Here is a 22,055-nt window from a genome sequence, read left to right as displayed (position 1 = left end):
TAAGCATATTGACATTCAACACACGGAAAAAAGCAATTCCTGTGTCAGCTGCGCAAGCCTTGCACTGCCAGAACACAATCCCGATCCTACTCTACAAAGTATTGTTGGAGCACCTGCAGCACTGCTTACTTAAGCACCGAGGCTATCACGTGCGCAACGTCACTCCGCGGGCATCGGAAGTGGGAAGGGGGCTTAGAGTCTCCGAAGCTCCAATCGCATCATCCCCAGCTTGCTTTCTGCCTGTTGGGCAAATCTTCTGGTCGCATAAATACCCTCAGGGCCTGCGAAATCTTGGCATTCTTCTCCACCTTCTAGACAGCAAGTTTGCGATAGTTCAACGCTGCCTGGGCTACTCTCACGATGTCGGAAGAAGACAAGACTGTAGGTTGTCCTCTATATCCGCTCCTTATACCTCCTGCCGGCCACTCACTCGCAGCCAGACTCCCAATAAACTCCCCACCGGGCCACTCAGCCCCAAACCCGAGTCGCCAACTACCGCGCGCCCTCTTGATTTTGATGATGAACCGCAGGAAACCGGTGTCACTGCAGCACCGTCAACAGCCCCTGCTCAGCAGGGCGCTGCGGAAGCTGCCCCGCCTAAGCCACCCCGCCCATTGAGCCCCCGGCAACAGGCCGAGAGTACCCTCAAGGAAGCATTCCCTTCTATCGAGGCATCAGTGATCAAGGCGGTGTTGGTGGCCAGTAACTGGGATGTGGAACGGTCATTCCATGCTTTGCTTAGTACGTGTGGATCGCGATGGGAAATACTGCTATGCGCGGTCACTAACAAGTCCCTTTAGGTATGACGGACCCCAATGCTGCCGAACAAGATGCGCCGCCCCCGAAGCCACCACGCCCAACTGCTGCGCAGAGGCAGCTAGAAGCAGATGAGATGTATGCCCGTCAGCTGGCCGAGCACTACAACCGTCCTGCGCGCCAACCCCGTTGGGACAACGAGTACCCACAGCAGCGGCCACGAAGAGGAAGCGATGGATCGGAGGAAAAAGAATACAGCTTTTTTGATGGTCGGTGACGTGGATCTATTTTAAGTCATCTGAGTCGCTAACCGATGGTCTGTGTATAGATGATCTCCCGGTGATCCGTGAGAACCTTCGCAAAGGATTCCTAGATACCCAGACCAAGGTCAACTCGTGGGTCCAGAACCTAAAGAAACGCCTCGATGGTGAAACACCAGAGGCCGGACCTTCTGCCCAGGGCCAGCCTGAGGAAAACTATGGTAGACCTAGACGGAGCGGGGACCTAGGTCGTCGGAGCGGCGATCGCGAACGCTACGATGCTGATCATCGGATTCTGAACGACGACTTTTCCACGCTTGAATTGAGGGATTCGGAAGGTAATTCAACCTATAACTCCTTAGCTCGCTCTAAATTCACTGTCGAATGCTAATCTCCCGTTTCACAGCTCCTCCCCCGCGCCCCCCACGCCCTCTCGCCAATCCCGACCTGTTCAAGACCTCATCTTCCTCTGACCGACGCAAGGTCTCCTTCCAGGAGGGGCCGCCTACTGAGATTGACAATCTCTACGATGCCTCCGAGCCCGTCAGGCGTACGTCTCCCGCGACAGGCAAGTCAAGTAAGTGGCAGCCTCTGTCGACCGTTGACCCTTCGCCCGTCGGAGAGCATGATCCATTTAGTCTCGGGGATAGTGAAGATGAGAAAGAGAAGGAAGCCAAGGTTAAGGAGCAGAGCACGGCTGAAACTGGGCCGGCCAGCGAAGCGTCCAAAGACGGTAGCAAGGCTGAGAATGCTGGCAAGTCGTAGCGCTTGTTCAGTAACTAAGAGATATTCCTTTTGCCTGCCTCGTCCCCTACACATGCCATTTCGTCACTAGCACACCCTGTCTGCTACATGTATTCTTCATACCATTACCCTGATAATGGCCATAATGGCCGATATTAATGATACCAAAGACTGCAACAAGTGGGAAGTTCAAACCCCGTTTAATCCCCTAACGAGGATCCATGAATACGACGAATATTGTCACACTTAGTAGTAGACTGCATGAACCATTCCATTCTAATTCAAAACGGGTATCACAAGGAAAACCAAACAAAAAAGTAAACATCAAACGCCATAGATACCTAGATACTAAACACACACAACCAGTCCCAAATCAGCTCGATCTAGATCCGATCTCACTCCGGCAAAGCCTGCTGCTGCTGCTGCTCAGTCGCGAACCCACGCGACGCGCCAGCTTCTTTTCTTAGATCCTTAATGACCGCCTGATACAGACACCGTCAGCTTCCATCCCGGGGACAGACAAAGCAAAGTACGTAGACTAGACATATATAGCACATGCGCATGATATGCCAGGCAAGAACTTACAGCAAGAGCATCAGGATTCACTCCATTCTCAATCAGAGATACACAAAGCGAGAGCTCCGTGCGGTCCAAGTTAGTGTTCTGGATGAGGGTAATATAGATAGTTAGTTAATCTTGATTATCAGTCAATTAAATTAGTTCGAACGGGGGTGTCAAGTCAAGTCAGATGAGATGAGAGACCAGATCCAGACTAGACCAGACCAGACACGACTAGATCCAGGAGGGTCTGATTTAACTCCTGTCTGGCATGTTGGTGGTAGGTAAGATGATAGATGATAGCAAAAGGCTAGCTAGAAAATTCGACGGTAATGATAGTAGTAATAGAGTAAAGAGCAAGAAAAAGCCAGGTGCAAGAATGAAAGAAAATAAGGTGGGAGGAAGGAGGTTTGTCACGTACAAGAAGGGTGGAAATCTCGTGAAGAATGTCAATGACTTCGCGGGCGGCCTGGCGCTTGTCGTCGGCTTGGGAGGGCATTTTTGAAGGAAAGAGTAAGTTCGTTTGTTTGAGGGCGAGTGATGAGTGAGAGAGAAAGACAGGGGATGAAACGTTGGGTAGAATGCTGGAAAGTGTATATGTGTATTATGGAGTATAAGCTATAGATAGAAGTGAACACAGATGAGTTGTAGATAAGTTGAAGGTATTCCTTGTCTTCCAACGCAATATTACTCAAATACTCAAACTGTATCATCGTAATGTAAGTATGGTAATGCGGTGACTAGCGTACTATAGACTATACCTAGTTGAGATAGAGGAGTATCTGTGATTGGCTTTTCCTCTACTAAAAACCTCCAGTTCCTTTTGCAACCCGGGCAAACTAGTTGATTTGAGAGCCATTGGACCTTCGCACGATATTGGGCATCTGCTTGGATCAGAGAAGGAGATACTCTAAGTATCCTTCATGCTCCGGGATAATTGTGGAACCTCCCCTGTCAACTCCCCATCGTCCAAACGATCGTGAATGTTGATCCTGGAGGGGCTCTCCGGAATGCCGCCAGCGGATCTGACTCCCAGTCTGACTATCTCAGACATCCATTCCTTGAAGAAAGACCAGGCCCTGGAGATTCTTGCCCAGATTTCACGCGTCGAGAAAAAGACCTTTCCCGCTAATGAGGCATTCAGTTTCGGTGAGGAACTCTGGCGCAAGAAACCCAACACGAGGGTCCTGTATGTGACCCGTGCACCGGCGGCTTCAGGTGATGTCCGCCCAACCTTGCTGGCCTATGCTGTCTACGTCCGCCAGAAGGGTATAGCCTTGCTGCACAAGGTTTGTGTGAGTGAAGCCCATCGCCGCCAGGGTGTTGGGATGCGGCTCATAAACTATATTCAAGCTCGTCTACAGAGCGAGGGGTGTCAGCAGATTCAGCTGTGGGTCGACAAAGCCCGCTCTCCCGCCAGATCCTTATACGTCCGCAATGGCTTCAAGGAGCGTGACGAGATTCCGGACTACTATGCGCCAGGGCGGACCGGGATCAAGATGGTCCTCGATCTCTAGCTGTAGCGTGGGCCCTGTACCCGCCCTGTCGCGCCTAAGCATGGCCCTTGGCCCCTCGATAGACAAGCCTGGTCTCCCCTATCCCTCCGCTTCACGCGGTGGAAAGGAATCACAGGACTCTTCCTTGGTACTTTTGGTCCCGAAACTAGGGTGGTCTTACCTGTCAAATATCATCCCTTAAGCCTCCGGCAAATACGAACGCTACTGAGAGGGAGGGGCTGGGTCGGCTATGCTCCTGTGTGGACTCCTGCAAGCCATCCCTTGCAGGCGCGTGCATTCGCAACGTGAGCTTGAACTCCCGCGCCGCGAACCATCCATCTCTAACCATTCCCATACTTCAGTGACGTCAAACATATCCAGGTATGGCTCTGTAGAAGGGGCCACACGCTTCGCGCCTCTCCTGTGCCCAATGGGCCCTTGGGCGCGGAGGCCCTTGGGAGCATACTCTTTGCCCTAAGGACAGGCCTTTTCCGCCACTTTAGCTCTCCTAGCTGCCACCTTCTATCTTTGTCGTCTTTTTCTCTCTCTTTCTTCTGAGATTCATACAGTCCTAGATCTTACTTCAAGCTGTGCTTGGATGATACGTCTGGGAGATCTATAGGAACGTCTAACGAATATCTGCTAAGACCGTTCCACTTGCTCGGGAGATATGGCGCTCTTTGCGTTGGCTCTCCTCAGCATCCTGGTGACTGTCGTTGCAGGTCTGCAGGCCAGCTACCCTGTTAACGCACAGCTACCTCCGGTAGCACGGGTATCGAAGCCATTCGAATTCGTCTTCTCACAAGGCACCTTTGCCGGCAGCGATGACAACACACAATACTCACTTTCGAACGCGCCGTCATGGCTCGAAGTCGACAGCCAATCTCGTACGCTATCCGGAACGCCGCAGAAAGATGACCAAGGATCACCGACGTTTGATCTTGTGGCCTCAGATGGCTCGGAGTCTGTGAATATGCAAGTCACGTTGATCGTCACAACAGATGATGGACCGCAACCGGGAAAGCCACTATTTTCACAACTCGAAGACATAGGGCCAACCTCGGCCCCTGACACCATCCTCCTCCACACAGGCGACGCTTTCTCGTTATCATTTGAGCCGGACACGTTCACCAACACGCGCCCGTCAACGGCCTATTATGGCACGTCTCCGGACAACGCACCACTACCCTCATGGATCGTTTTTGACCCAAAATCACTCAGCTTTTCCGGAACAACGCCGGATAGTGGACCTCAAACCTTCAGCTTCAACCTGATAGCCTCGGACGTGACAGGGTTCAGCGCAGCTACCATGACCTTTGAGATGACCATCAGCCCGCACATCTTGGCGTTCAATCGGAGCACGCAGACATTCTTCCTCTCAAGAGGACGGCCGTTCACTAGTCCGCACTTTGTCAGCAATCTCACCCTGGACGGACATAGCGCGACGAAGAGTGATCTGGCTGACACTAAGGTGGATTCGCCAGATTGGTTGTCTCTGGACGACAAGACTATTTCTCTGAGCGGCACTCCCCCTGGAGATGCCGCCGATAATAATGTCACGATTACCGTGACGGATAAGTTTCAAGATGTAGCTACGCTGATCGTCAGTCTACAGTTCACTCAATTCTTTCGCAATGATCAGAATGTATGCGACGCTATCATCGGACAGTTTTTTATGCTGGTCCTTGACGAGTCTGTCTTGACCAATGATTCTGTCCAGGTAGACGTTGACTTGGGCCAGAATGTTCCCTGGCTTCATTACAACCGTGATAACAAAACTATCTTTGGACAAGTTCCCTCCGACATCAGTCCGGGAAGCTATCATATCAACCTCACTGCCCGGGAGGGTACCGCAGAGGACACTCGGCAGTTGACAATCAAGGCGATGTCGGGAGGGATCACGGGCGGACCAGGCACAGCCAATTCTACAGCCTCCGATGCAACGAACAGCATTCGCGGAGGCAAGGCCGGTATTATTGCTATCGCTGTCGTCGTTCCCTTTGTTTTCCTGAGCACTGCCTTACTCCTGTTCTGTTGCTGGCGGCACAAGCGTAAAGCGGCCGCAAAGAATCCCCAGGATGGACAGGAAGCCGAGAAAACGCTACCAACTCAGACAGAGGGCGAGGGGATCGCGCATAGTCGGCCTTTTGAGGAAACTACCCAGGGCGAGCCCCCGAGAATTCTCCGGATTCCTTCACAATCATCTGAGCCTCCGAAATTGGAGCTACCATTATGGCACGCAAGCCCGGCGAAAGGCAGCGAGCAAACCCGAGACGCAGCCGGCAAAGAAAACACCCTCTCCGACCCTACATTCGACTGGGGAGGTTTCGCTTCTCTCAAGGGACCCGAACCAGAAGAGGCCAAAGCAGTGGAGGACGTACCCGCACAGCCGAAGCGCCTGTCTTTCCAGAACAGCCCCCCCTTGCACCGACGAACAACCACAACTAGTTCTAGGAAACGAGAGCCTCTTCGGCCGATCCAGCCCAGGAGGTCCCTGAAGCGAAATTCGACTACCCGATCGCGCAGATATTCCAAACGGTCGAGTGGCATATCTACAGTGGCATCCGGGCTTCCAGTTCGACTCAGTGGTGCCGGGCATGGGGCCGGCGGTTTCGGACCTCCAGGACATGGCGTGGTTCGACTTTCCTGGCAAAACACACAGGCTTCGTTTGGAAGTGACGAGAGTGACGTAGGAAACCTAGCGCCGCTGTTTCCACGTCCGCCACCTCGAACCAGAGAGAGCGGGGACTATTCCAGACGAATGAGTCTTCGAACAGTAGAGCCTGACGACTCAACCATCTCCGAAGCGGACTCATTAGAGGCATTTCTCCAAAGCCGTGCGAAGAGTCGAAACTCGTCCAACCCCTTGTTCGCAGGTCAATTTGGCCGTCGAGCATCATCGGGCTGCCGGGCTCTTGAAAGAGCTCGAAGCACAGCCAGTCGTGCCGACACTGTAGCCAGTTCCAACTACATTGAGGAATATCGAAACTCGATCCAAGAGCGGCCCTGGTCGACAGCCATGTCTGCCTCCATTTACACGGATGACCATCGTCAGTCGGCTTATTTACATAGCCTGTCCGAAGAATCCTCAGACATGGGGCCACCCCGCCCCGTGGGCAAATTGCCCAGCCAGTCGAGTCTGGCACATAATTACTCCGAGACGATCGCGCCCCTGCCTCGCTTTTACAGTGAAGTAAGCTTGGATGAGCCGAAACGGTTCGATGGAGGAGCGGGATTGGGGAAAGAGAACGAAGCACCCGCTGAGCGGCAGCTCGGCGGGAGCTCACGTCCTTGGTATCAGACCGGCTTCTACACCCACGGCGACATAGCTGGCGCCGGACAGTCATCACGGAAAAGCCCTTCCCTCTACTCCATTCCCTTTGATTCCAAATCACGCCGGGTGAGCTTGAACCGGGCAGTTGAGCGGGAATGGGAAGAGCTGCACAGTATGCAGAGGGAGCCGGCAGGAAACTCGAGAAACAACGCAGGCTTCTTGTGAATCGGGCAGCAAAGGTAATGCTTGGTATTTATGTTCATATTTGTTTTATGGTTTTTTCTTCACTGTCGACCAGGTTGTTTAGAAAAGTGTTCGGCGAGCGTGATATCCATGGTTTCTGATTTTGGTTTCTCTGTTGACCCTCGGACCGTTGGACGGTTCTGCGCCTAGTGCCCAGTAGTGTTTACTAGCTAAATATCAAACCAGTTAATATATCACTTGCATTGGGTCAACACAACAATCGGCCAGTGGACAGCGGTAAGCCCTTGTTCTGCTTATCGGGCATCGGAGAAGCGCCTATGTGTCGCCGACTGGTCCATTTAGCCCCTAGTAAGATAATACGTGGGATCCTTTGGCCTGGGCCATGCCCGTTCCCTTTAGCGTCATTTGCGAATGAGGCTAATCATAGCCCATTCTTATCATCATCTCCGAGACAGAGGGGCTCTCATTTCTTCGCTCAGCCTCTCGACTCTTGACTTTGAGGCATTCCCTATTCATCTCAAGGCTAGGGTTCCTTCATCATGACCTTTGCTTCCGATCAACCGGAAATACCCTCCGAGACAACTTCTCTCTTAGCTGGGCACAATGAATCCCCTGTGCAGCCGAAAAGTGTCGCGCGTAGAGCACAGCAGGTCTTGTTCCTTGCGTGCCTCATAGCTGTCACTGTCGACTTCGGCAACTACATCTCCGTTGCTCCTCAACTTCAGATATACGAGTTGAACATCTGCCAGCGCTTGCATCCGGAGCTCTTCGATGGCGACCCCAGCAGGGGTCTCCCTTCAGTGGCTCCTTCGGCTTGTAAGGCTGCTGATGTGCAGGGTGAGCTAGCATTGCTCAGAGGCTGGATGAGCACCTTCGACCAGCTTCCGGGCATCATTCTGGCGCTTCCATATGGTCTCATGGCAGATCGCGTTGGTCGGAAACCGGTCTTATTCCTAAGCCTGGCGGGATCTATTATAGAGGAGATTGGGATCAGAGTTATCGGTGAGTGAAGTGATGTTGCGACAGGAAAGGACAGGCTAACTCCTATGTGAAAGCCTGGTATCATGCGACCATACCACCTCGAGCTATCTGGTTTACACCATTATTTCAGATCTTTGGTGGCGGTTCTCAAATATCCACCTCTGTGGCTTTCACCATCATCGCGGATGTTTTCCCGATAGAGAAACGGTACTATTATCTGACCAGCCCTGTTGCGTCCCCTTCACTAATGCAGGACCTTATAGTTCAGGTACCTATTTCATGTTATCGGCAGCTATACTACTGTCAGAAATTGTCGCGGTTCCTCTGAGTGCCTGGCTCATGTCCTGGAACGCCTGGGTACCTTGGATGCTGGGACTAGCCTGCGAGATTGGTAGCTTGTCTGCGATCCTCTGGTTGCCAGAGACTAAGCCGGAGCCCTCAGTCCACTCCGTGAATGAGGTCGAGTCGGTGACGACAGGCCCCGTAAAGCGACCATCAGCGCTTACATGGGCAAGTGTGGTACACTTTGTTCGCTCACAGGTTGCCCAGCTCCATGGGTTCATCTGCGAGCATCCAAGTGTCCTAGTCATCTCCCTCGCGTTTTTCTTTTCGAGCTATGGAATCGAAGCAGTTCCTTTCATGCTCCAATATGTCTCCAAGCGCTTTTCATGGAGCGTAGCAGAGGTATGATATTGCGGTGACATGTACGAATGCTTTCAAGTCTTCTGGTATACTGATATAACTCTCAAGGCGAGCCTTCTCATATGCATCAAGGGGATACTCAACTGCTTCGCTTTGATGCTCGTGCTTCCGATGGCTGCGAAGATCCTCGACCGATACTTTTCCCCCGTGCAGAGAGACCTTAGAATGGCACTAGGCTGCTCATGTCTGTTGCTGGCTGCTTTTGGCTTCATGAGCGTAGCGCTTCATCCAGCAGTGTTCGTTGTGGGAGTTGCACTGGCTGCTTTTGGGTGGGGGTTCTACGCCACTCTGCGCAGCGTCGGGAGTGCTTTGGTTGGGCCATCGCATGTTGGACTCCTTAATACGACCATAACACTGACGCAGGGAGCTGGACTCATGATAACCGGGCCACTCCTGGCTGGATTGTTTCGAACAGGGATGGCCTGGGAAGGAATATGGATGGGGCTGCCATGGATGGCCGGAGTCATCCTTTATGCGGCAGTCATCCTGACAGTATGTTGTCTCCGAATCCAGGGCTAAATCTAGCCATCGATACCTGGTTGTTGGTGCCTGTTAGTGTCACGTCAAAGTGCGTGGCATGAAAAACAAATCATCAAGATCGGTCATATAACAGCACGACAACCGGTCCTACTTTTCCTGGAAATAGAGAGAACATGAAAAGATCCTCAGACTGACGACGGTCAGTCCTGCATGGGCTTACTGGAAGTGGTAGTATAGACTCTTCCAGAAAACGTGGACACCGTTCCGGGGCTAGCAGAGTGCAATGTGACCATATAAGACTTGAATATCCCGGTGAGATGGCAGTATTACGCAGTTGCATCGCTGCTGGAAGCTTGCAAGTAGGGGTCCGTGTATGGTGAGTGGGAAGGGGACTTCACTAGGAAAGAAGTGGGTGTATGGAATAGTGAATTGGTTCAGGAGAGCAGGTACAACTCTCTATCAAATGGAAGACGACATTGCTGCCACATGACCACGCTCCAAGCGCCACGCTTATGTACTCGCATTTTACTCCGCACACAACGGGTGCTTAGAAGTTAGAAGGGACTTACAAGCTGGTGGGTAATACCAGCGTTTCATTGTAAGTCACTCCATGCTGTTGTCTCGGTCCTCAATCATTCTGAATAGTCATGTAGTCAAACAACCCTGGTCCCTTGCAAGAGCTAACTAGTAAGCTGCTTGAGTTCGGACTGTCGGGGAATAAGTAGGCAACTGGCTGGCTGGCTGGCTGGCAAGCAAGGTATAACTAGAAGCAACTCATAAGCGACCTCTAGTTGAATGTAGGTGGCAGTAGAGTATTTACCAGTGCGGCTTAGTTTGCATGTATGAACACGTACCCAGATGCATGGGTCGGATCTACTGTATAACCCGGTAGTATCTAGTGCGTTCTAAGACTTCCATTATCTTAGCACGGGCCAGTCCTTTGGTAATTCATTATATTTAGTAATCTAATTCCCCGGTGCCTTGCCAGCTTCCAATCTAACAAAGCATTGACAATCAATGGAATTCGTGGCTCGAACGACTTTGTACTGCTTCAATGGAGTAGACATAGGTTGAGCTACAGTGTCAGCTCCGCCAGAGGGTCGTAAGATCGAAATACAAATACGTATTCCATCTGCAAGTGAATAATAAGTTTTCATATTGCATAGATCATATAAGCTGCGCAGGAGTTGTAACAGTAGGCACCTCATCTATGATCTTCCAGCAGGTACTAGAGACGTAGGGAGAGGGAAGTACCTCGAATTGTGGCTGGAGTTTGATGGTGAAAGTTCGGGTCAGCCGACGCCAAGGGGTTTTCGTCATTATTCAATTATTTCCATTGCCGCATCCAGAAGAAGGCACGCGACTGGCAAACTTTCCCCGGCTCTTCCCTTTTCGGGCCTACCGCCTGCCGCATGCGATCAGGTTGTAATCGTACGGTGAAAGTACCGGGAGAGTACCTTACCTTTGGCTGACTTTGGCCCCAACGGAGTGGAGGTACCCTGAAGGTACATGCACGCTGCCTGGTCGGCCTGCTCTCTCTGTCTGTCTGCCTGCGGCTGACGCCCTTGTGATTGATTGAATTCTTTTCTTTTCAACAGATGGCCAGATAATGCCTGATGCCCATTAGTTCGTCTGCTTATTATCGTGCAGAAAATCTCTTCCCCTTCCTGTGACACCATTGCCTCCTAGCTTGAACCAGTTTCTGCCCTCGGTCCCTTGTGTCATTACTTATTAGTATAGTTACCCAATTGTCTGGCTATCTGTCTGTTATATCACCCTGCTTCTCACCCAATCCCCAAGCTATCGTCATCGTTGAATCGGCTTTCCCCACTCCCCCGATTGATAGGTAGGCAGACAGGCTACTACTACACTACTACCACTACCACAACCACTACGTATTACTCGTTAGTTAGGTGCTGTTATTATTATTACACCACCGAGTCCGGAACTTAACTAACCTTCCACAGCACTCCGGAGACACACTAAAATCTACCAGCTCCTAACAGTAACACACTAACCGGCTGAATTGGATTCTTTCCCCCTCTCTTTCTCTCTCTCTCCATCATCAGTCAGTTTTGCTCACGCTTTTCTGCTGGTCCATTCCCGCTTGCCGCCTCCCGAATAAGTCATTCTGCCCTTGCCCTCAAAGCCAACCTAATCTTCTTTCCTTTCACCTGATCTGCTGCCTCTTCCCTCCCCATCCCCCTCCCCTCGTCTTCCCCCCCCAAAAAGAATCCGCCGGTTTTCCCACCTTTTACTCTCTTATCCTTCCCCCTTCTCCCCCCCCCTTCGGTGGTGTGTATGTCTGTAACGGGCCATTTCTCTGCTTGAACTGTTTAATTGCGATCCACTAGAAATCATGGGTCAGACCTTGTCCGAGCCCGTGGTCGATAAGGTGAGTGAAACCTGAAGCAATGCGTTTGCCTGCCTGCTCTTTGATCCTCCCCCACACTGCAAGCATCTTACGCCATTCCAACCTGTCCACCATCCGCGTTGCCATTCTGTGCCATACCCACCCATTATCCTTTTATTTTTCTATTATTGTTTGTCCAACATTACCACTGCCCAAGGATATAAATTCCGCTACAGCATTCTTTTTCACCCCTCCTCTCGTGTGTCGCGCCTGCAAAGTGGTGATCATCCCTCCCCTGCGGGGTTCCTCCACAGGATGATGAAAATTTCCTGCACGCGATTTCGGGCGGATGACCTGTCACCATTCCATTGTGTTCCGGACCTCTCTTCAATTTCCTACATCCTCACTAACCAAATTCGGTGCTATTTAGACTTCCGCGGAAGGTCAAGATGAGTGCTGTATATACGGTGTTTCCGCCATGCAGGGCTGGCGTATCAGCATGGAGGATGCCCATGCTGCTATCCTCGACCTCCAGGCCAAGTACTCTGAGCAGAATGAAAAGCCGACCGATCCTGATAAACGACTCGCTTTCTTTGGTGTATATGATGGGCATGGTGGAGACAAAGTAGCATTATTCGCGGGAGAAAATGTCCACAAGATCGTCGCGAAGCAGGATTCCTTTGCCAAGGGTGATATCGAACAGGCCCTGAAGGACGGCTTCCTCGCTACCGACCGGGCTATTTTGGAAGGTTCGTGAGCGCTATGATCGGAGTTCGGGCAACCCTTCCACCCGCCTCTCCCTTTCATCCTTGATTTCTGTCCCTCCGAGGTAGCAACGGACTGACCCAGCTAGACCCGAAATATGAGGAGGAAGTATCCGGCTGCACCGCAGCCGTCAGCGTTATCTCGAAGCACAAGATCTGGGTGGTATGTATTCCAGCCATCGCCAATTTGGAGACGACGTCGGGTTTGGTTCCTTTGTTGACTAGTCATAGGCCAATGCTGGTGATTCTCGCTCTGTACTGGGTGTCAAGGGCCGCGCTAAGCCTCTTTCGTTTGACCACAAGCCTCAGAATGAAGGTACAGACCCTGTATCCCAATTACCGACCTGTGTTGATAATGCTGACATGACAAACAACAGGCGAGAAAGCTCGTATCAGCGCTGCTGGTGGTTTCGTTGACTTTGGCCGTGTCAACGGCAACCTGGCCCTGTCGCGGGCCATTGGTGACTTCGAGTTCAAGAAGAGCCCCGAATTGTCTCCTGAGCAGCAGATTGTCACTGCCTATCCTGACGTCACTGTGCACGATCTCAGCGACGATGACGAGTTCCTCGTAATTGCCTGTGACGGTGGGTCCTTCCCCTGATAGTGAGAGAACGAGCGTCTGGGAGAGATTCGCTAACTTGCTTGGTCATCACAGGTATCTGGGATTGTCAGTCCTCTCAATCAGTGGTGGAATTCGTCCGCCGTGGGATTGCCGCGAAGCAGGATCTGTATCGGATCTGTGAGAACATGATGGACAACTGCCTGGCCTCCAACAGTGAAACCGGCGGTGTTGGCTGCGACAACATGACCATGGTTATCATCGGTCTCCTGAACGGTAGGACCAAAGAGGAGTGGTACAACCAGATCGCTGAGCGCGTGGCGAACGGCGACGGCCCTTGCGCTCCGCCCGAGTACGGCAAGTCTCTCGAGGATCCCACGGCCTCCAATTCCAATCCCTACTGACTGAATGGGGGTGCAGCTGAGTTCCGCGGCCCCGGTATTCGGAATCAATTTGAGGAGAACCCGGATGACTTTGACATGGAAAACGACCGTGCGCGTGGCTTCAGCGTCCGCTCGGGCCGCATCATCCTCTTGGGGGACGGCACTGAATTGATTCCGGAACAGAACGATGACGAACTCTTTGACCAAACTGAGGAAGACCAGGATCTTGCCAATCAGGTTCGCCGTGATTCATCTGATGCGGCTCGAAATGAACGGGAGGGAACTCCTGGGCCCCAGTCCAAGGACACTCCCCGAACGGACGCCGCTGAGATATCGGAGTCGCCGTCCACCGCGGAGGGTTCATCCGGCAGTGCCCTTGGAACGCCGCAAAAGCCTACGAGTTCGTAGTCATGATGGATCTGTTGCATTTCTCCTTAATGTGTCTTTTTCTTCTTTTCCGTTTCTCCCCCATCCCGCGCTTGTTACTTTTTTTCCCCCTTTTTTCCTTATTTTGGTTCTTTGAAAACCATCCGTGTGTGATTCTACGACTGTGCCCGTTTTTACCTATTTCCTTACATCTACGTGGACTTCTTTCTGCCTTGCCCCTTTCGGAAGCGCCGGGCTTTCTCACATCGAACTTCACCCCTTCTATCTGTTATACTCCAGCCTTACATACTCCCTTTTGAAATGGCCTAGTGGTTTCAGAGGTGGTGGAACCCAATCGCGAGGTGACCTTTTGTTCGAGAAGGAAGTCCAAAGTCACTCAACATTTCGGCATTGGTTGCGGGGTGGATGCATGGGATTCGGGTCGGAAGGTTTTCGTTTATGTTTACCAGTTTTATTGCAGAGCCGCGAGCGGCCGGCCTCACGAGAGTACGTCTGTTTCATGCCATGAACAAGATACCGCACAAAACGTCCACTGTTGATGAACCATGATATTTTCCATGATTGTTCCAATTTTTTTTTTTTTATTGTCTGTGTTTTCCCTGCTCCTTGATGATGCGATGCCGTGTCTACCTCAGCTTCAATCTGGAACTTCCCGGCGGGACAGTCCTCGCAATGTCCCGGCTTGAGGGCGACATTGGTATATTGTAACCCATTCGACCAGGTCAGGGAGAAGGGGGAAGGATAGCGGAGTTGCACACCATGTATGGCGTCCCGGAGGGAGAGATATTCCACGACGGCATGACGTACAGTTTTTATAAGTCCGGGGTCGGGTAAGGCAAACTCGTCGAATGCTTGCTTCAGCAGCGGAGTTTCTGGAACCGGGATGGAAGCGAGCCGTGTATGTTGAACCTCTTTTTTTTGTTTCTTTATTTAATTATATCGTATGCATATAGAAACGTTGGCTGTGCAGCAGTCTTGACATCGTCCGGAAGTCAATCGCGACAAGCGACGTGGGGATGCGCGTAGAAAGTAGTAGTACTTGCTAGTAAGTATCTACTTTGCAAAAACGTTCCTCTTTTTGAGGTACACCGTATGGTACTTTGGATGGGCCGAGCGAATGAGAGGACCCGCTAGAGTCCCGTGATGGGGGATTGTTGGGGCAGGACCATACGTGACGGTCTTGCTTGCTTTCCCCACTGTGGACATTGCCAGTATTTTAGCAGTAATTAGCAGTATCTCGCGGTCACTAGCGACCAGTAACTGGTCAGCGGTCAGTACAAAAGAGACGTGATCAGTCGAGTTTGAGTAAGGTACGATACATGAGTCAATATTCCCGGTCGGGCAGATTTTGAGATTCTTGCCTTTTTTAGCTTGCGCTCTAGTTTCGGATCCGCGATACTTTCGGTCGGTTTCTTCCCCTTGTCTTGCTTTGCTCCATCGCCCGCCTGTCAAGGGTCCTGCTCTAGTTTCTTCTTCTGCTTCTTCCTCTTCCTCTTCTTCCTCTCTCTCCCTCTTCTTTCCCCCCCCCCTCTGCCATTTCTCCCCATGGTTTGTTGAGGGAATTCATCTCCTCTGTGCTTTGGATCCCATCCCCGGGCCCTCCCGTACTTCTTCCCTCCTCCACATCTCCTCCATCCTGCTTTTCTGTCCTCTTGTCTCACCTGTCGACTCGTGGATCAATCTCTTGTCCTCTTTCCTTTCGCTCCTCCTCCCCAGTCTCTTCCTTTTTTGTGTGATTTTATTTTGACAGAAGTCGAGCTGTGCTCCCTCGGTCGGCCATCATGTCCTCCCCCCAATCTTCGAGTAAACGCAAGCGCAGCGGTTCCCAACATCTTTCCGCCAATGCCGCCATTCCATCCCCTGCAGAACTTTTGCAACCCTCCTCTCGCGACGCATCCGGTGAGGAAGGCGACGAGTCCACAGGCTCCGCCATTCCCTTGCCCAGCAAGCACAAGAAGCAATCGTCGCTCGATGTCACCTCTGCCGGCACCGTTCCACCGCCCAAACGAGCTCGCAAGGCGTCCGCCAGTGAAGGCCGCGTTCCAGCTTCCAATGGCGATCTCCCCGACGCACCATCGGCCGTCAGCAAGGAGGATCCGGGCGAGCCATCCGAGACCACCGTGGCCAGCAGTGACATTGAAAGCCGGAGCAAGAGCCGGCCGGGCTTGCAGGTAAACACATCGGAGCCGTTGATGAGCCCTCCGGAGCGTGCTGGACTTCAGGATCCCGTGGGTTATCACACCAACCCTCCGCCAACGGGACGGCCGGTGCGCGTCTATGCGGATGGCGTGTTTGATCTGTTTCATGTGGGGTATGTATCGGCCATCCGGCTTCATGTGGACAGAATGCTAATCCTGAGGTGTTTCAAGACATATGCGGCAATTGGAACAAGCGAAGAAAGCGTTCCCCGACGTGCATTTGATCGTGGGAGTGACTGGGGACGAGGAAACACATAAGCGCAAGGGACTGACGGTCTTGAGCGGTGCCGAGCGCGCGGAGAGTATCCGCCATTGCAGATGGGTGGATGAAGTGATTCCCAATTGTCCGTGGATTGTGACGCCGGAATTCATCGATGAACACCAGATTGACTACGTTGCGCATGACGATTTGCCCTATGGTGCGGACGAAGGAGATGACATTTATGCGCCGATCAAGGCTCAAGGAAAATTCTTGGCTACACAGCGGACAGAGGGTGTGAGCACAACGGGAATTATCACCAGGTACGTTGTACTGCTTGAGGAAACATGTTTGTATGGGGGGCTCACATTCAATTACAGGATTGTTCGCGACTACGATCAGTACATTTCTCGACAGTTCAAGCGCGGTGCTTCACGACAGGAACTGAACGTGTCATGGCTGAAGAAGAATGAGCTGGAGATCAAGCGCCATGTGGCGGAGCTCCGGGATAGCATCCGGTCCAACTGGACTACAACAGGCCAGGAGTTGGGTCGGGAGCTGCGTCAATTCTGGCAGAACAGCCGGCCAAACAGCCCGCTATCGAGCGCGCGCAACAGTGTGGATCTGGGCGGCACGCGCAGCGGCGTTACCAGTCCTACTCTGGGCAGCAAGGCGCATGTTTCTCGGGTGGAGGCGCTGGGACGTCCGGAGAGCACGATCGGCAATGGTCGGAACGAGCCGGACTTTGCCACGGGCTACAGTTTGGGATTAATCGGGGGAGTTCGCGCATGGGTAGGTGCATGATTCTTTGATATTCTGTTGGCATTGACTAATTATGAGTCCAATGTAGATGCGCAGTCGCCATTCTCTCGTGGGCAGCCGGGCACCGTCACCCACAAGCGAGGAAGACCACGATTCGGAGGTGGAACGCAGCACGGAGGCATTGCAGCGGCAGCTTCAGCAGCAGGAGCATGAGCAGCATCACAACTGATTGATTCAAATCATTTAAGATTTTTTCATCAGACCCCAGACTGATGAGAGAAAGAGGTCTGTGTTCTGACTTGTTGCCACGATCGATGTAAGTTAAGCGAGGGACTTTATTTTCATTAGCTCACGGTAGCGTTGGAAAAGAAAAAGGAATAGATGTTTTATTCATGTTCTTCTTTTTTTCCATTTCTGACCGAGTTGATGAGTAATGATGTCTGAATTGGTTGGTATGTTTTAATGTTGTGGTTGGTATGGTTGGTTGAATGGGCTTATTTTTTTTTGGCAAATTGCATATTTTCTTTCTTCTCTCTTCTTCTTCTTCTTTTTCTTCTTCGGGATATGAGATGGATGGATGGATGGTAATGTACAGCTAGATTGATGGATAGAGAAGGCTAATTCATTCATGGACTGAGAGATGTTAGGATGCAGTACGGAGTATGTATAATCAGTCTAACGACTTCTATCGTATATCACTGCGCAACAAAACAACAAAACAGACAGAACCAAAGACAAGGGTATCTATCATGCAACAGAACGCTTTCATAAGATCACACTTTCTTTCCTCTTTCCAGAATTCATCAAGCAGCCATAATAGCCAACAACCTTCCCTTCCTTCTTCCACTCACCACATCCTCATCCATCCTTGTATTAGTACTCTCTCTCTCCCTCTCCCCACACATCACCTCCACCAACCTCTCCCTCAACACCTGCACATCCCTAACCAACCCATTCTCCAAGACCCGTCTAGCCAACCGATCACACCTAACCATAACCCCCAGCTCAAAGCTCTTCAACCCCCGTACCTTCAGTAGGGGCTTCACCCACTCTTCCTCCGTCCCAAAGCTCACCATATTGCCCCCCGTCACTGACCACCCATCAACACTACCATTCGCATTCCCCCCAAGTGCATTATTGATCACACTATTAACAGCAAACACCGTCCCCAGATCCAGCCCCAACCTTACCCTCTCCAACCCCGTACACTTCCTCGCCACGGCATCCCAGAACCCACCCCAGAGCATATCATTATGCGTATGAGTATACACGGAGAAGGGATACTCCTGGCCCGCCATGGGCTGCCAGATCGGTGTATACTGCACCGTGAGGGACTTGATATACTTCCGTAAGTGAGGGGAGATGGTATTGATGAATGAGAGGAAGGTGTAGAGGTCGTCGGTGTCGATGGTGGTGAGGGAGTAGAGTAGTGGTGCGGCCTCGAGATACATGGCTCGGCAGGTTAGGAGTGGGGAGGTGGTATTTTTGGATAAGCTGGGGGGGAGGGATGGGTGGGTGTGGGGGTAGAGGTTGCTGTTGGTGTCTTGGGCTTTTGTGGTTGTTGATCGTATTCCTTTTGTTCCTTTGTTGGTGGTAGTCGTTATGGGTTTGGGGATTGTGGTGGTGGTGGTAGTTGGAGAGGTGCGCCATCTGGCCATGGTTTGGGGACAGCATTGACGGTGTTTGTCAAGTGGGGAGGGGTGCGTGCAGCGGACGTGGTGGATTTTGTTGCGGATTTGGACGAGATGGATGGTTGTTGTGTTGGAGTCATTGGTATTGGGGGAGTCGTTGAAGACGTAGGCGTAGATCATGAGGCGGATCTCGGGGGGGAGACGTTGGAAGAAATTGCTTGTTGGTTGGGAGGAGCTGTCGGCTGGTATACTAGGAAAGTCATTGTTGGAGGAGGATGATGGAGGACTGCAGATTTGACGAGATTGGATCAATTCGCGGATGGATTCAGGCCATCGTTTGCCGGTGGGATAGTAGTGGAAGATGGAGTAGGGGTCGCGGAGGATCCAGGTGTCGAAGTGGCGCATGTTGTAGTAGTATATCTTGACGATATCTTTCTAGTCTAGTAATTTTATATAGAAGATAGATGATGTATAGATACGGTGTAGAATGAAAGTCTAGACAGAATATGAGTGGAACAGAAAGAATGACCGGACCAGCTTATATATAAGCTAGTACTAGTAGTAGTTAACTAGGGGAAATTCACAGATAACACACAGACACACACGGATGGAGAGATCGAAAGAAAGTACGAATGTGATAATAAGTGTTATAAGAAGCATATAATCGTAGTAATCAATTAGTTAATATTCAAGAATCGGAATAGCACAAGTCTCAAGTGCAACCTTATGACGTGGTGGCGGCCAATCAACTTGTTCACATGCAGGGATGCTGCAGTCAAGCTCGCCGGTAGGATCAGAGTGCTCCGGTTTGGAGTAGTAGAAGTGGTAGTAGTAGTAGTAGTAGTAGTAGTAGTAGTAGTATTGATGCCAGAGTATCTTCACTTCTAGTATGAAGAGAGTTGTATCCAATTGAGGATGCCACGTAGAGATGCTACATGATATACTGAGAAGAGAGTAGTACTTAGTAGTATAACTGTATAAGAGAGAAGTAGTGGTCCTTCGCTCCACTACTACACTCAGTGTCCCTTTTCAGTATTAGTCTGGTATGAGTATTGAAGCGAGCCTATCACAATCCTGATTCAGAACGAGCTTCAGCCACTTTTCCCACATTTTGACCAATCACCATCTACAAAAGCAATTGGGAATGCCCATTGGAGTGGAGCTCTCTATGCTCTTTGCCACTTGCAGCCTGGCGTCGTTTACTAGCGTATACTTAGTCGGGAGTATCACATTCAATGGATGCATCTGACCGCCTCACTTTCCTGTCTATCACTCAAATCATTCATTCATTCACTTAATAACTTCTTACATATACTCAGTATATCCTCTGATGTCCTCTGTATATATGCTCTGCGCCTATATGCTATGCAATGTGAGCCCCTTCCCCCCCCCATCGACATGTGGCATCGCTCAACTTCTTCCCTCCGCTATCGAGCTATGCACAGTGACGCCGACCTGCTTCCTTTTTTCTTCCACACTCAAGGCAAATCCCTCAAGATCGTCGCGCGATTTGCAAAACGCCTCATGCGCGACCCCCGCTCTATTGCCTTTCCCCGCCTTCCTCCAGACGCTCCTCTGCAGCCACTTCAGCCCGGCTCTCGTCCGTGCTCGCTGGATCTCCTCCCTCCTTCTCCTCGGATGAGGTTCCCTTTGCGCCCTCTCGCGCCATGGCCACATAAATAGCGCTCACCAGGATCAGCACCGATCCCACCCAGCTCACCGCCGACAACGTACTCCCCCAGATCGCCTGGTCGTAGAACACGGCAAATAGCATCTGCGTGTACAGCATGAAAGTAGCCCGCGATCCGGACGACCTTGGCTTCGCTGACGGCTCCTCCTCTTCTTCGTCGCGCGTGCCATAGCCCCGGTCCCAGTCCACCGAAGTCTTGGGTTTGGTCTTCCGCACCGGCGGCACATACGCCAGACCTGCTGTGAGCAGGAACTGCAGCAAGAACCCACTGACACCGAGCCCCAGAAGCAGGGTCCATTCCAGTATCGTACCCGGCAGCTCCAGCGGAATCGATGGCACAAGCAGCATCGCCAGCGTAGCTACGACCGTCGTGAACGAGGAAAAGTAAGTCACCGAGACGAGCGGATGGCAGCGCTGTCCGATCATCCGGATCGTGGTGTACGCACACGAGGCGCCCAGCACTCCGATCAGAGCCACCACGATGGCCAGCACGTGGTGGTAGCTATCAGTGGCACCGGGCTTATCGCCTTGGTCCGGCTCGGAGTCGGCGCCCGATCGCATGAACGGGAACGGCCGCGCGATGAGAACGACACCGGCCAGCGACACCAGTCCGGCGAGCTGCTGCTTGCGCGTGAACGTCTCATTGGGGATCAAGAGCGAGCAAGCATAGCAGCTCAAGATCGGCGCGAGGAAGGTCACCACGGTCGCCTCGGACAGCGGCAAGTACTGAACGGAGTAGTAGAGCCCGTAGACGCCGAAGAATCCACCCCCAGCACGCAGCATCAACAGAGTGAAGGTTTCGCGTGTTCCCAGCGGATGCGGTACTCGCGCGTACCACATGTAGAGATAACTAACCAGAACCGTGATAGACATGCGGGCGAACAGGATCTGTAGTTACGGGATCAGCCGGGTTCCTGAGCAGGGATAATCTACTAGAAGATCCCCACGAGTGGAGGTCCCCAAGATCATCCATCATCCACTAGCTATCCAGCAGAATAATCAGTAGATGATATAGAACGCACCTGAAACGGATGAAACCCCTTCCCATCACGACCCTTGATTTCCAAAAACTGCGTCATGACATTCATCGATGCGCCGAAGAATTGCGAGAACATGACCAGAATCATGCCCTTGCCCTGCAGCCAGACATCGCAGGATACCTGCTGCGCCGTCTTCCACCATGGCTGAGTTGAGCAGTGCTGCATCGTTGAAGAAGCAGAAGTAGAAGCATGTCCCGAATGAAGCAGCGGCGTCTGCTCCGAATAGACAACGTGCTGCTGCTGCTGCTGCTCATCGACTTGAGTCTGAGCCGGTAGTAAAGTTACATATTGTTGAGTTTCTTCACCCATGGAAGAGTCAACGCCTCTTGCGTCAGACGGACTCAGAGACATTTTGCTTTTGATTGTTCCAGATATTTTTGGTTTCGTTTCGTGTGTTCTTCTTTGGTTTTCCTTCTCTTCGTAATTCATAAAATTCATGAAAACAAAAAATAAACAAACAAAGGTTGAAATATCGTTCAATCGTTCATGTACTCATGAATATAACAATAATAATCTGAAGTAAGCACAGAAAGAGGCCCCCTTCTTTGTAAGGCAAAAAAAAAACAAATAAAAAAAGTCAACAGACCGGCTGGGGGAAAAGCAGCTGAATGGAATGCGACGATATCACTATTAT

The 22,055-nt window shown here is 51.6% G+C and overlaps 10 protein-coding genes across 10 annotated transcripts; 7 read left to right on the top strand and 3 right to left on the bottom strand.

Moving 5' to 3' along the window:
- Positions 1 to 360: 360 nt before the first annotated feature.
- ASPBRDRAFT_29208 (uncharacterized protein) lies at positions 361 to 1,781 on the top strand (the record flags this gene model as incomplete). Its single annotated transcript, XM_067622633.1, has 5 exons — positions 361 to 381; positions 441 to 741; positions 801 to 1,025; positions 1,085 to 1,354; positions 1,423 to 1,781. 5 exons carry the CDS (start codon positions 361 to 363, stop codon positions 1,779 to 1,781), a joined length of 1,176 nt encoding a protein of 391 aa, XP_067481308.1.
- Positions 1,782 to 2,087: 306 nt separating this feature from the next.
- Positions 2,088 to 2,964, bottom strand: ASPBRDRAFT_41853 (mitotic-spindle organizing protein 1). The gene is made up of 3 exons (XM_067624671.1): positions 2,740 to 2,964; positions 2,346 to 2,423; positions 2,088 to 2,242 (listed from the first exon to the last, which is right to left on the bottom strand). The coding sequence occupies exons 1-3, from the start codon at positions 2,815 to 2,817 to the stop codon at positions 2,156 to 2,158; spliced, it is 243 nt and encodes an 80-aa protein (XP_067481307.1). The 5' UTR covers positions 2,818 to 2,964; the 3' UTR covers positions 2,088 to 2,155.
- A 196-nt stretch (positions 2,965 to 3,160) lies between these two features.
- Positions 3,161 to 4,186, top strand: ASPBRDRAFT_41852 (GNAT family N-acetyltransferase). Its single transcript, XM_067624670.1, has one exon. It carries the CDS (start codon positions 3,329 to 3,331, stop codon positions 3,833 to 3,835), a length of 507 nt encoding a protein of 168 aa, XP_067481306.1. The 5' UTR covers positions 3,161 to 3,328; the 3' UTR covers positions 3,836 to 4,186.
- ASPBRDRAFT_528037 (uncharacterized protein) lies at positions 3,950 to 4,388 on the top strand. Its single transcript, XM_067626948.1, has one exon. It carries the CDS (start codon positions 4,065 to 4,067, stop codon positions 4,290 to 4,292), a length of 228 nt encoding a protein of 75 aa, XP_067481305.1. The 5' UTR covers positions 3,950 to 4,064; the 3' UTR covers positions 4,293 to 4,388.
- Positions 4,389 to 4,484: 96 nt separating this feature from the next.
- Positions 4,485 to 7,313, top strand: ASPBRDRAFT_54093 (putative transmembrane glycoprotein; the record flags this gene model as incomplete). The annotated part of the gene is made up of 1 exon (XM_067627169.1): positions 4,485 to 7,313. One exon carries the CDS (start codon positions 4,485 to 4,487, stop codon positions 7,311 to 7,313), a length of 2,829 nt encoding a protein of 942 aa, XP_067481304.1.
- A 259-nt stretch (positions 7,314 to 7,572) lies between these two features.
- ASPBRDRAFT_528331 (MFS transporter) lies at positions 7,573 to 9,531 on the top strand. Its single transcript, XM_067626955.1, has 4 exons — positions 7,573 to 8,294; positions 8,348 to 8,480; positions 8,537 to 8,957; positions 9,024 to 9,531. Exons 1-4 carry the CDS (start codon positions 7,832 to 7,834, stop codon positions 9,492 to 9,494), a joined length of 1,488 nt encoding a protein of 495 aa, XP_067481303.1. The 5' UTR covers positions 7,573 to 7,831; the 3' UTR covers positions 9,495 to 9,531.
- Positions 9,532 to 12,286: 2,755 nt separating this feature from the next.
- ASPBRDRAFT_29204 (PP2C family serine/threonine-protein phosphatase) lies at positions 12,287 to 13,922 on the top strand (the record flags this gene model as incomplete). Its single annotated transcript, XM_067622632.1, has 6 exons — positions 12,287 to 12,557; positions 12,638 to 12,735; positions 12,804 to 12,888; positions 12,950 to 13,156; positions 13,228 to 13,407; positions 13,552 to 13,922. 6 exons carry the CDS (start codon positions 12,287 to 12,289, stop codon positions 13,920 to 13,922), a joined length of 1,212 nt encoding a protein of 403 aa, XP_067481302.1.
- Positions 13,923 to 15,682: 1,760 nt separating this feature from the next.
- On the top strand, positions 15,683 to 17,102 carry ASPBRDRAFT_121147 (choline-phosphate cytidylyltransferase; the record flags this gene model as incomplete). The annotated part of the gene is made up of 3 exons (XM_067617403.1): positions 15,683 to 16,212; positions 16,271 to 16,621; positions 16,679 to 17,102. The coding sequence occupies 3 exons, from the start codon at positions 15,683 to 15,685 to the stop codon at positions 17,100 to 17,102; spliced, it is 1,305 nt and encodes a 434-aa protein (XP_067481301.1).
- Positions 17,103 to 17,863: 761 nt separating this feature from the next.
- Positions 17,864 to 19,096, bottom strand: ASPBRDRAFT_194940 (uncharacterized protein; the record flags this gene model as incomplete). Its single annotated transcript, XM_067620810.1, has 1 exon — positions 17,864 to 19,096. The coding sequence occupies one exon, from the start codon at positions 19,094 to 19,096 to the stop codon at positions 17,864 to 17,866; it is 1,233 nt and encodes a 410-aa protein (XP_067481300.1).
- Positions 19,097 to 20,231: 1,135 nt separating this feature from the next.
- On the bottom strand, positions 20,232 to 21,772 carry ASPBRDRAFT_194939 (DMT family transporter; the record flags this gene model as incomplete). The annotated part of the gene is made up of 2 exons (XM_067620809.1): positions 20,232 to 21,269; positions 21,404 to 21,772. The coding sequence occupies 2 exons, from the start codon at positions 21,770 to 21,772 to the stop codon at positions 20,232 to 20,234; spliced, it is 1,407 nt and encodes a 468-aa protein (XP_067481299.1).
- Positions 21,773 to 22,055: the final 283 nt, after the last annotated feature.

This window comes from Aspergillus brasiliensis (genome assembly GCF_001889945.1).
Source record: "Aspergillus brasiliensis CBS 101740 unplaced genomic scaffold ASPBRscaffold_4, whole genome shotgun sequence".
Lineage (NCBI taxonomy): Eukaryota > Fungi > Ascomycota > Eurotiomycetes > Eurotiales > Aspergillaceae > Aspergillus > Aspergillus brasiliensis.
This window is presented reverse-complemented; position numbering and strand designations above follow the sequence as displayed.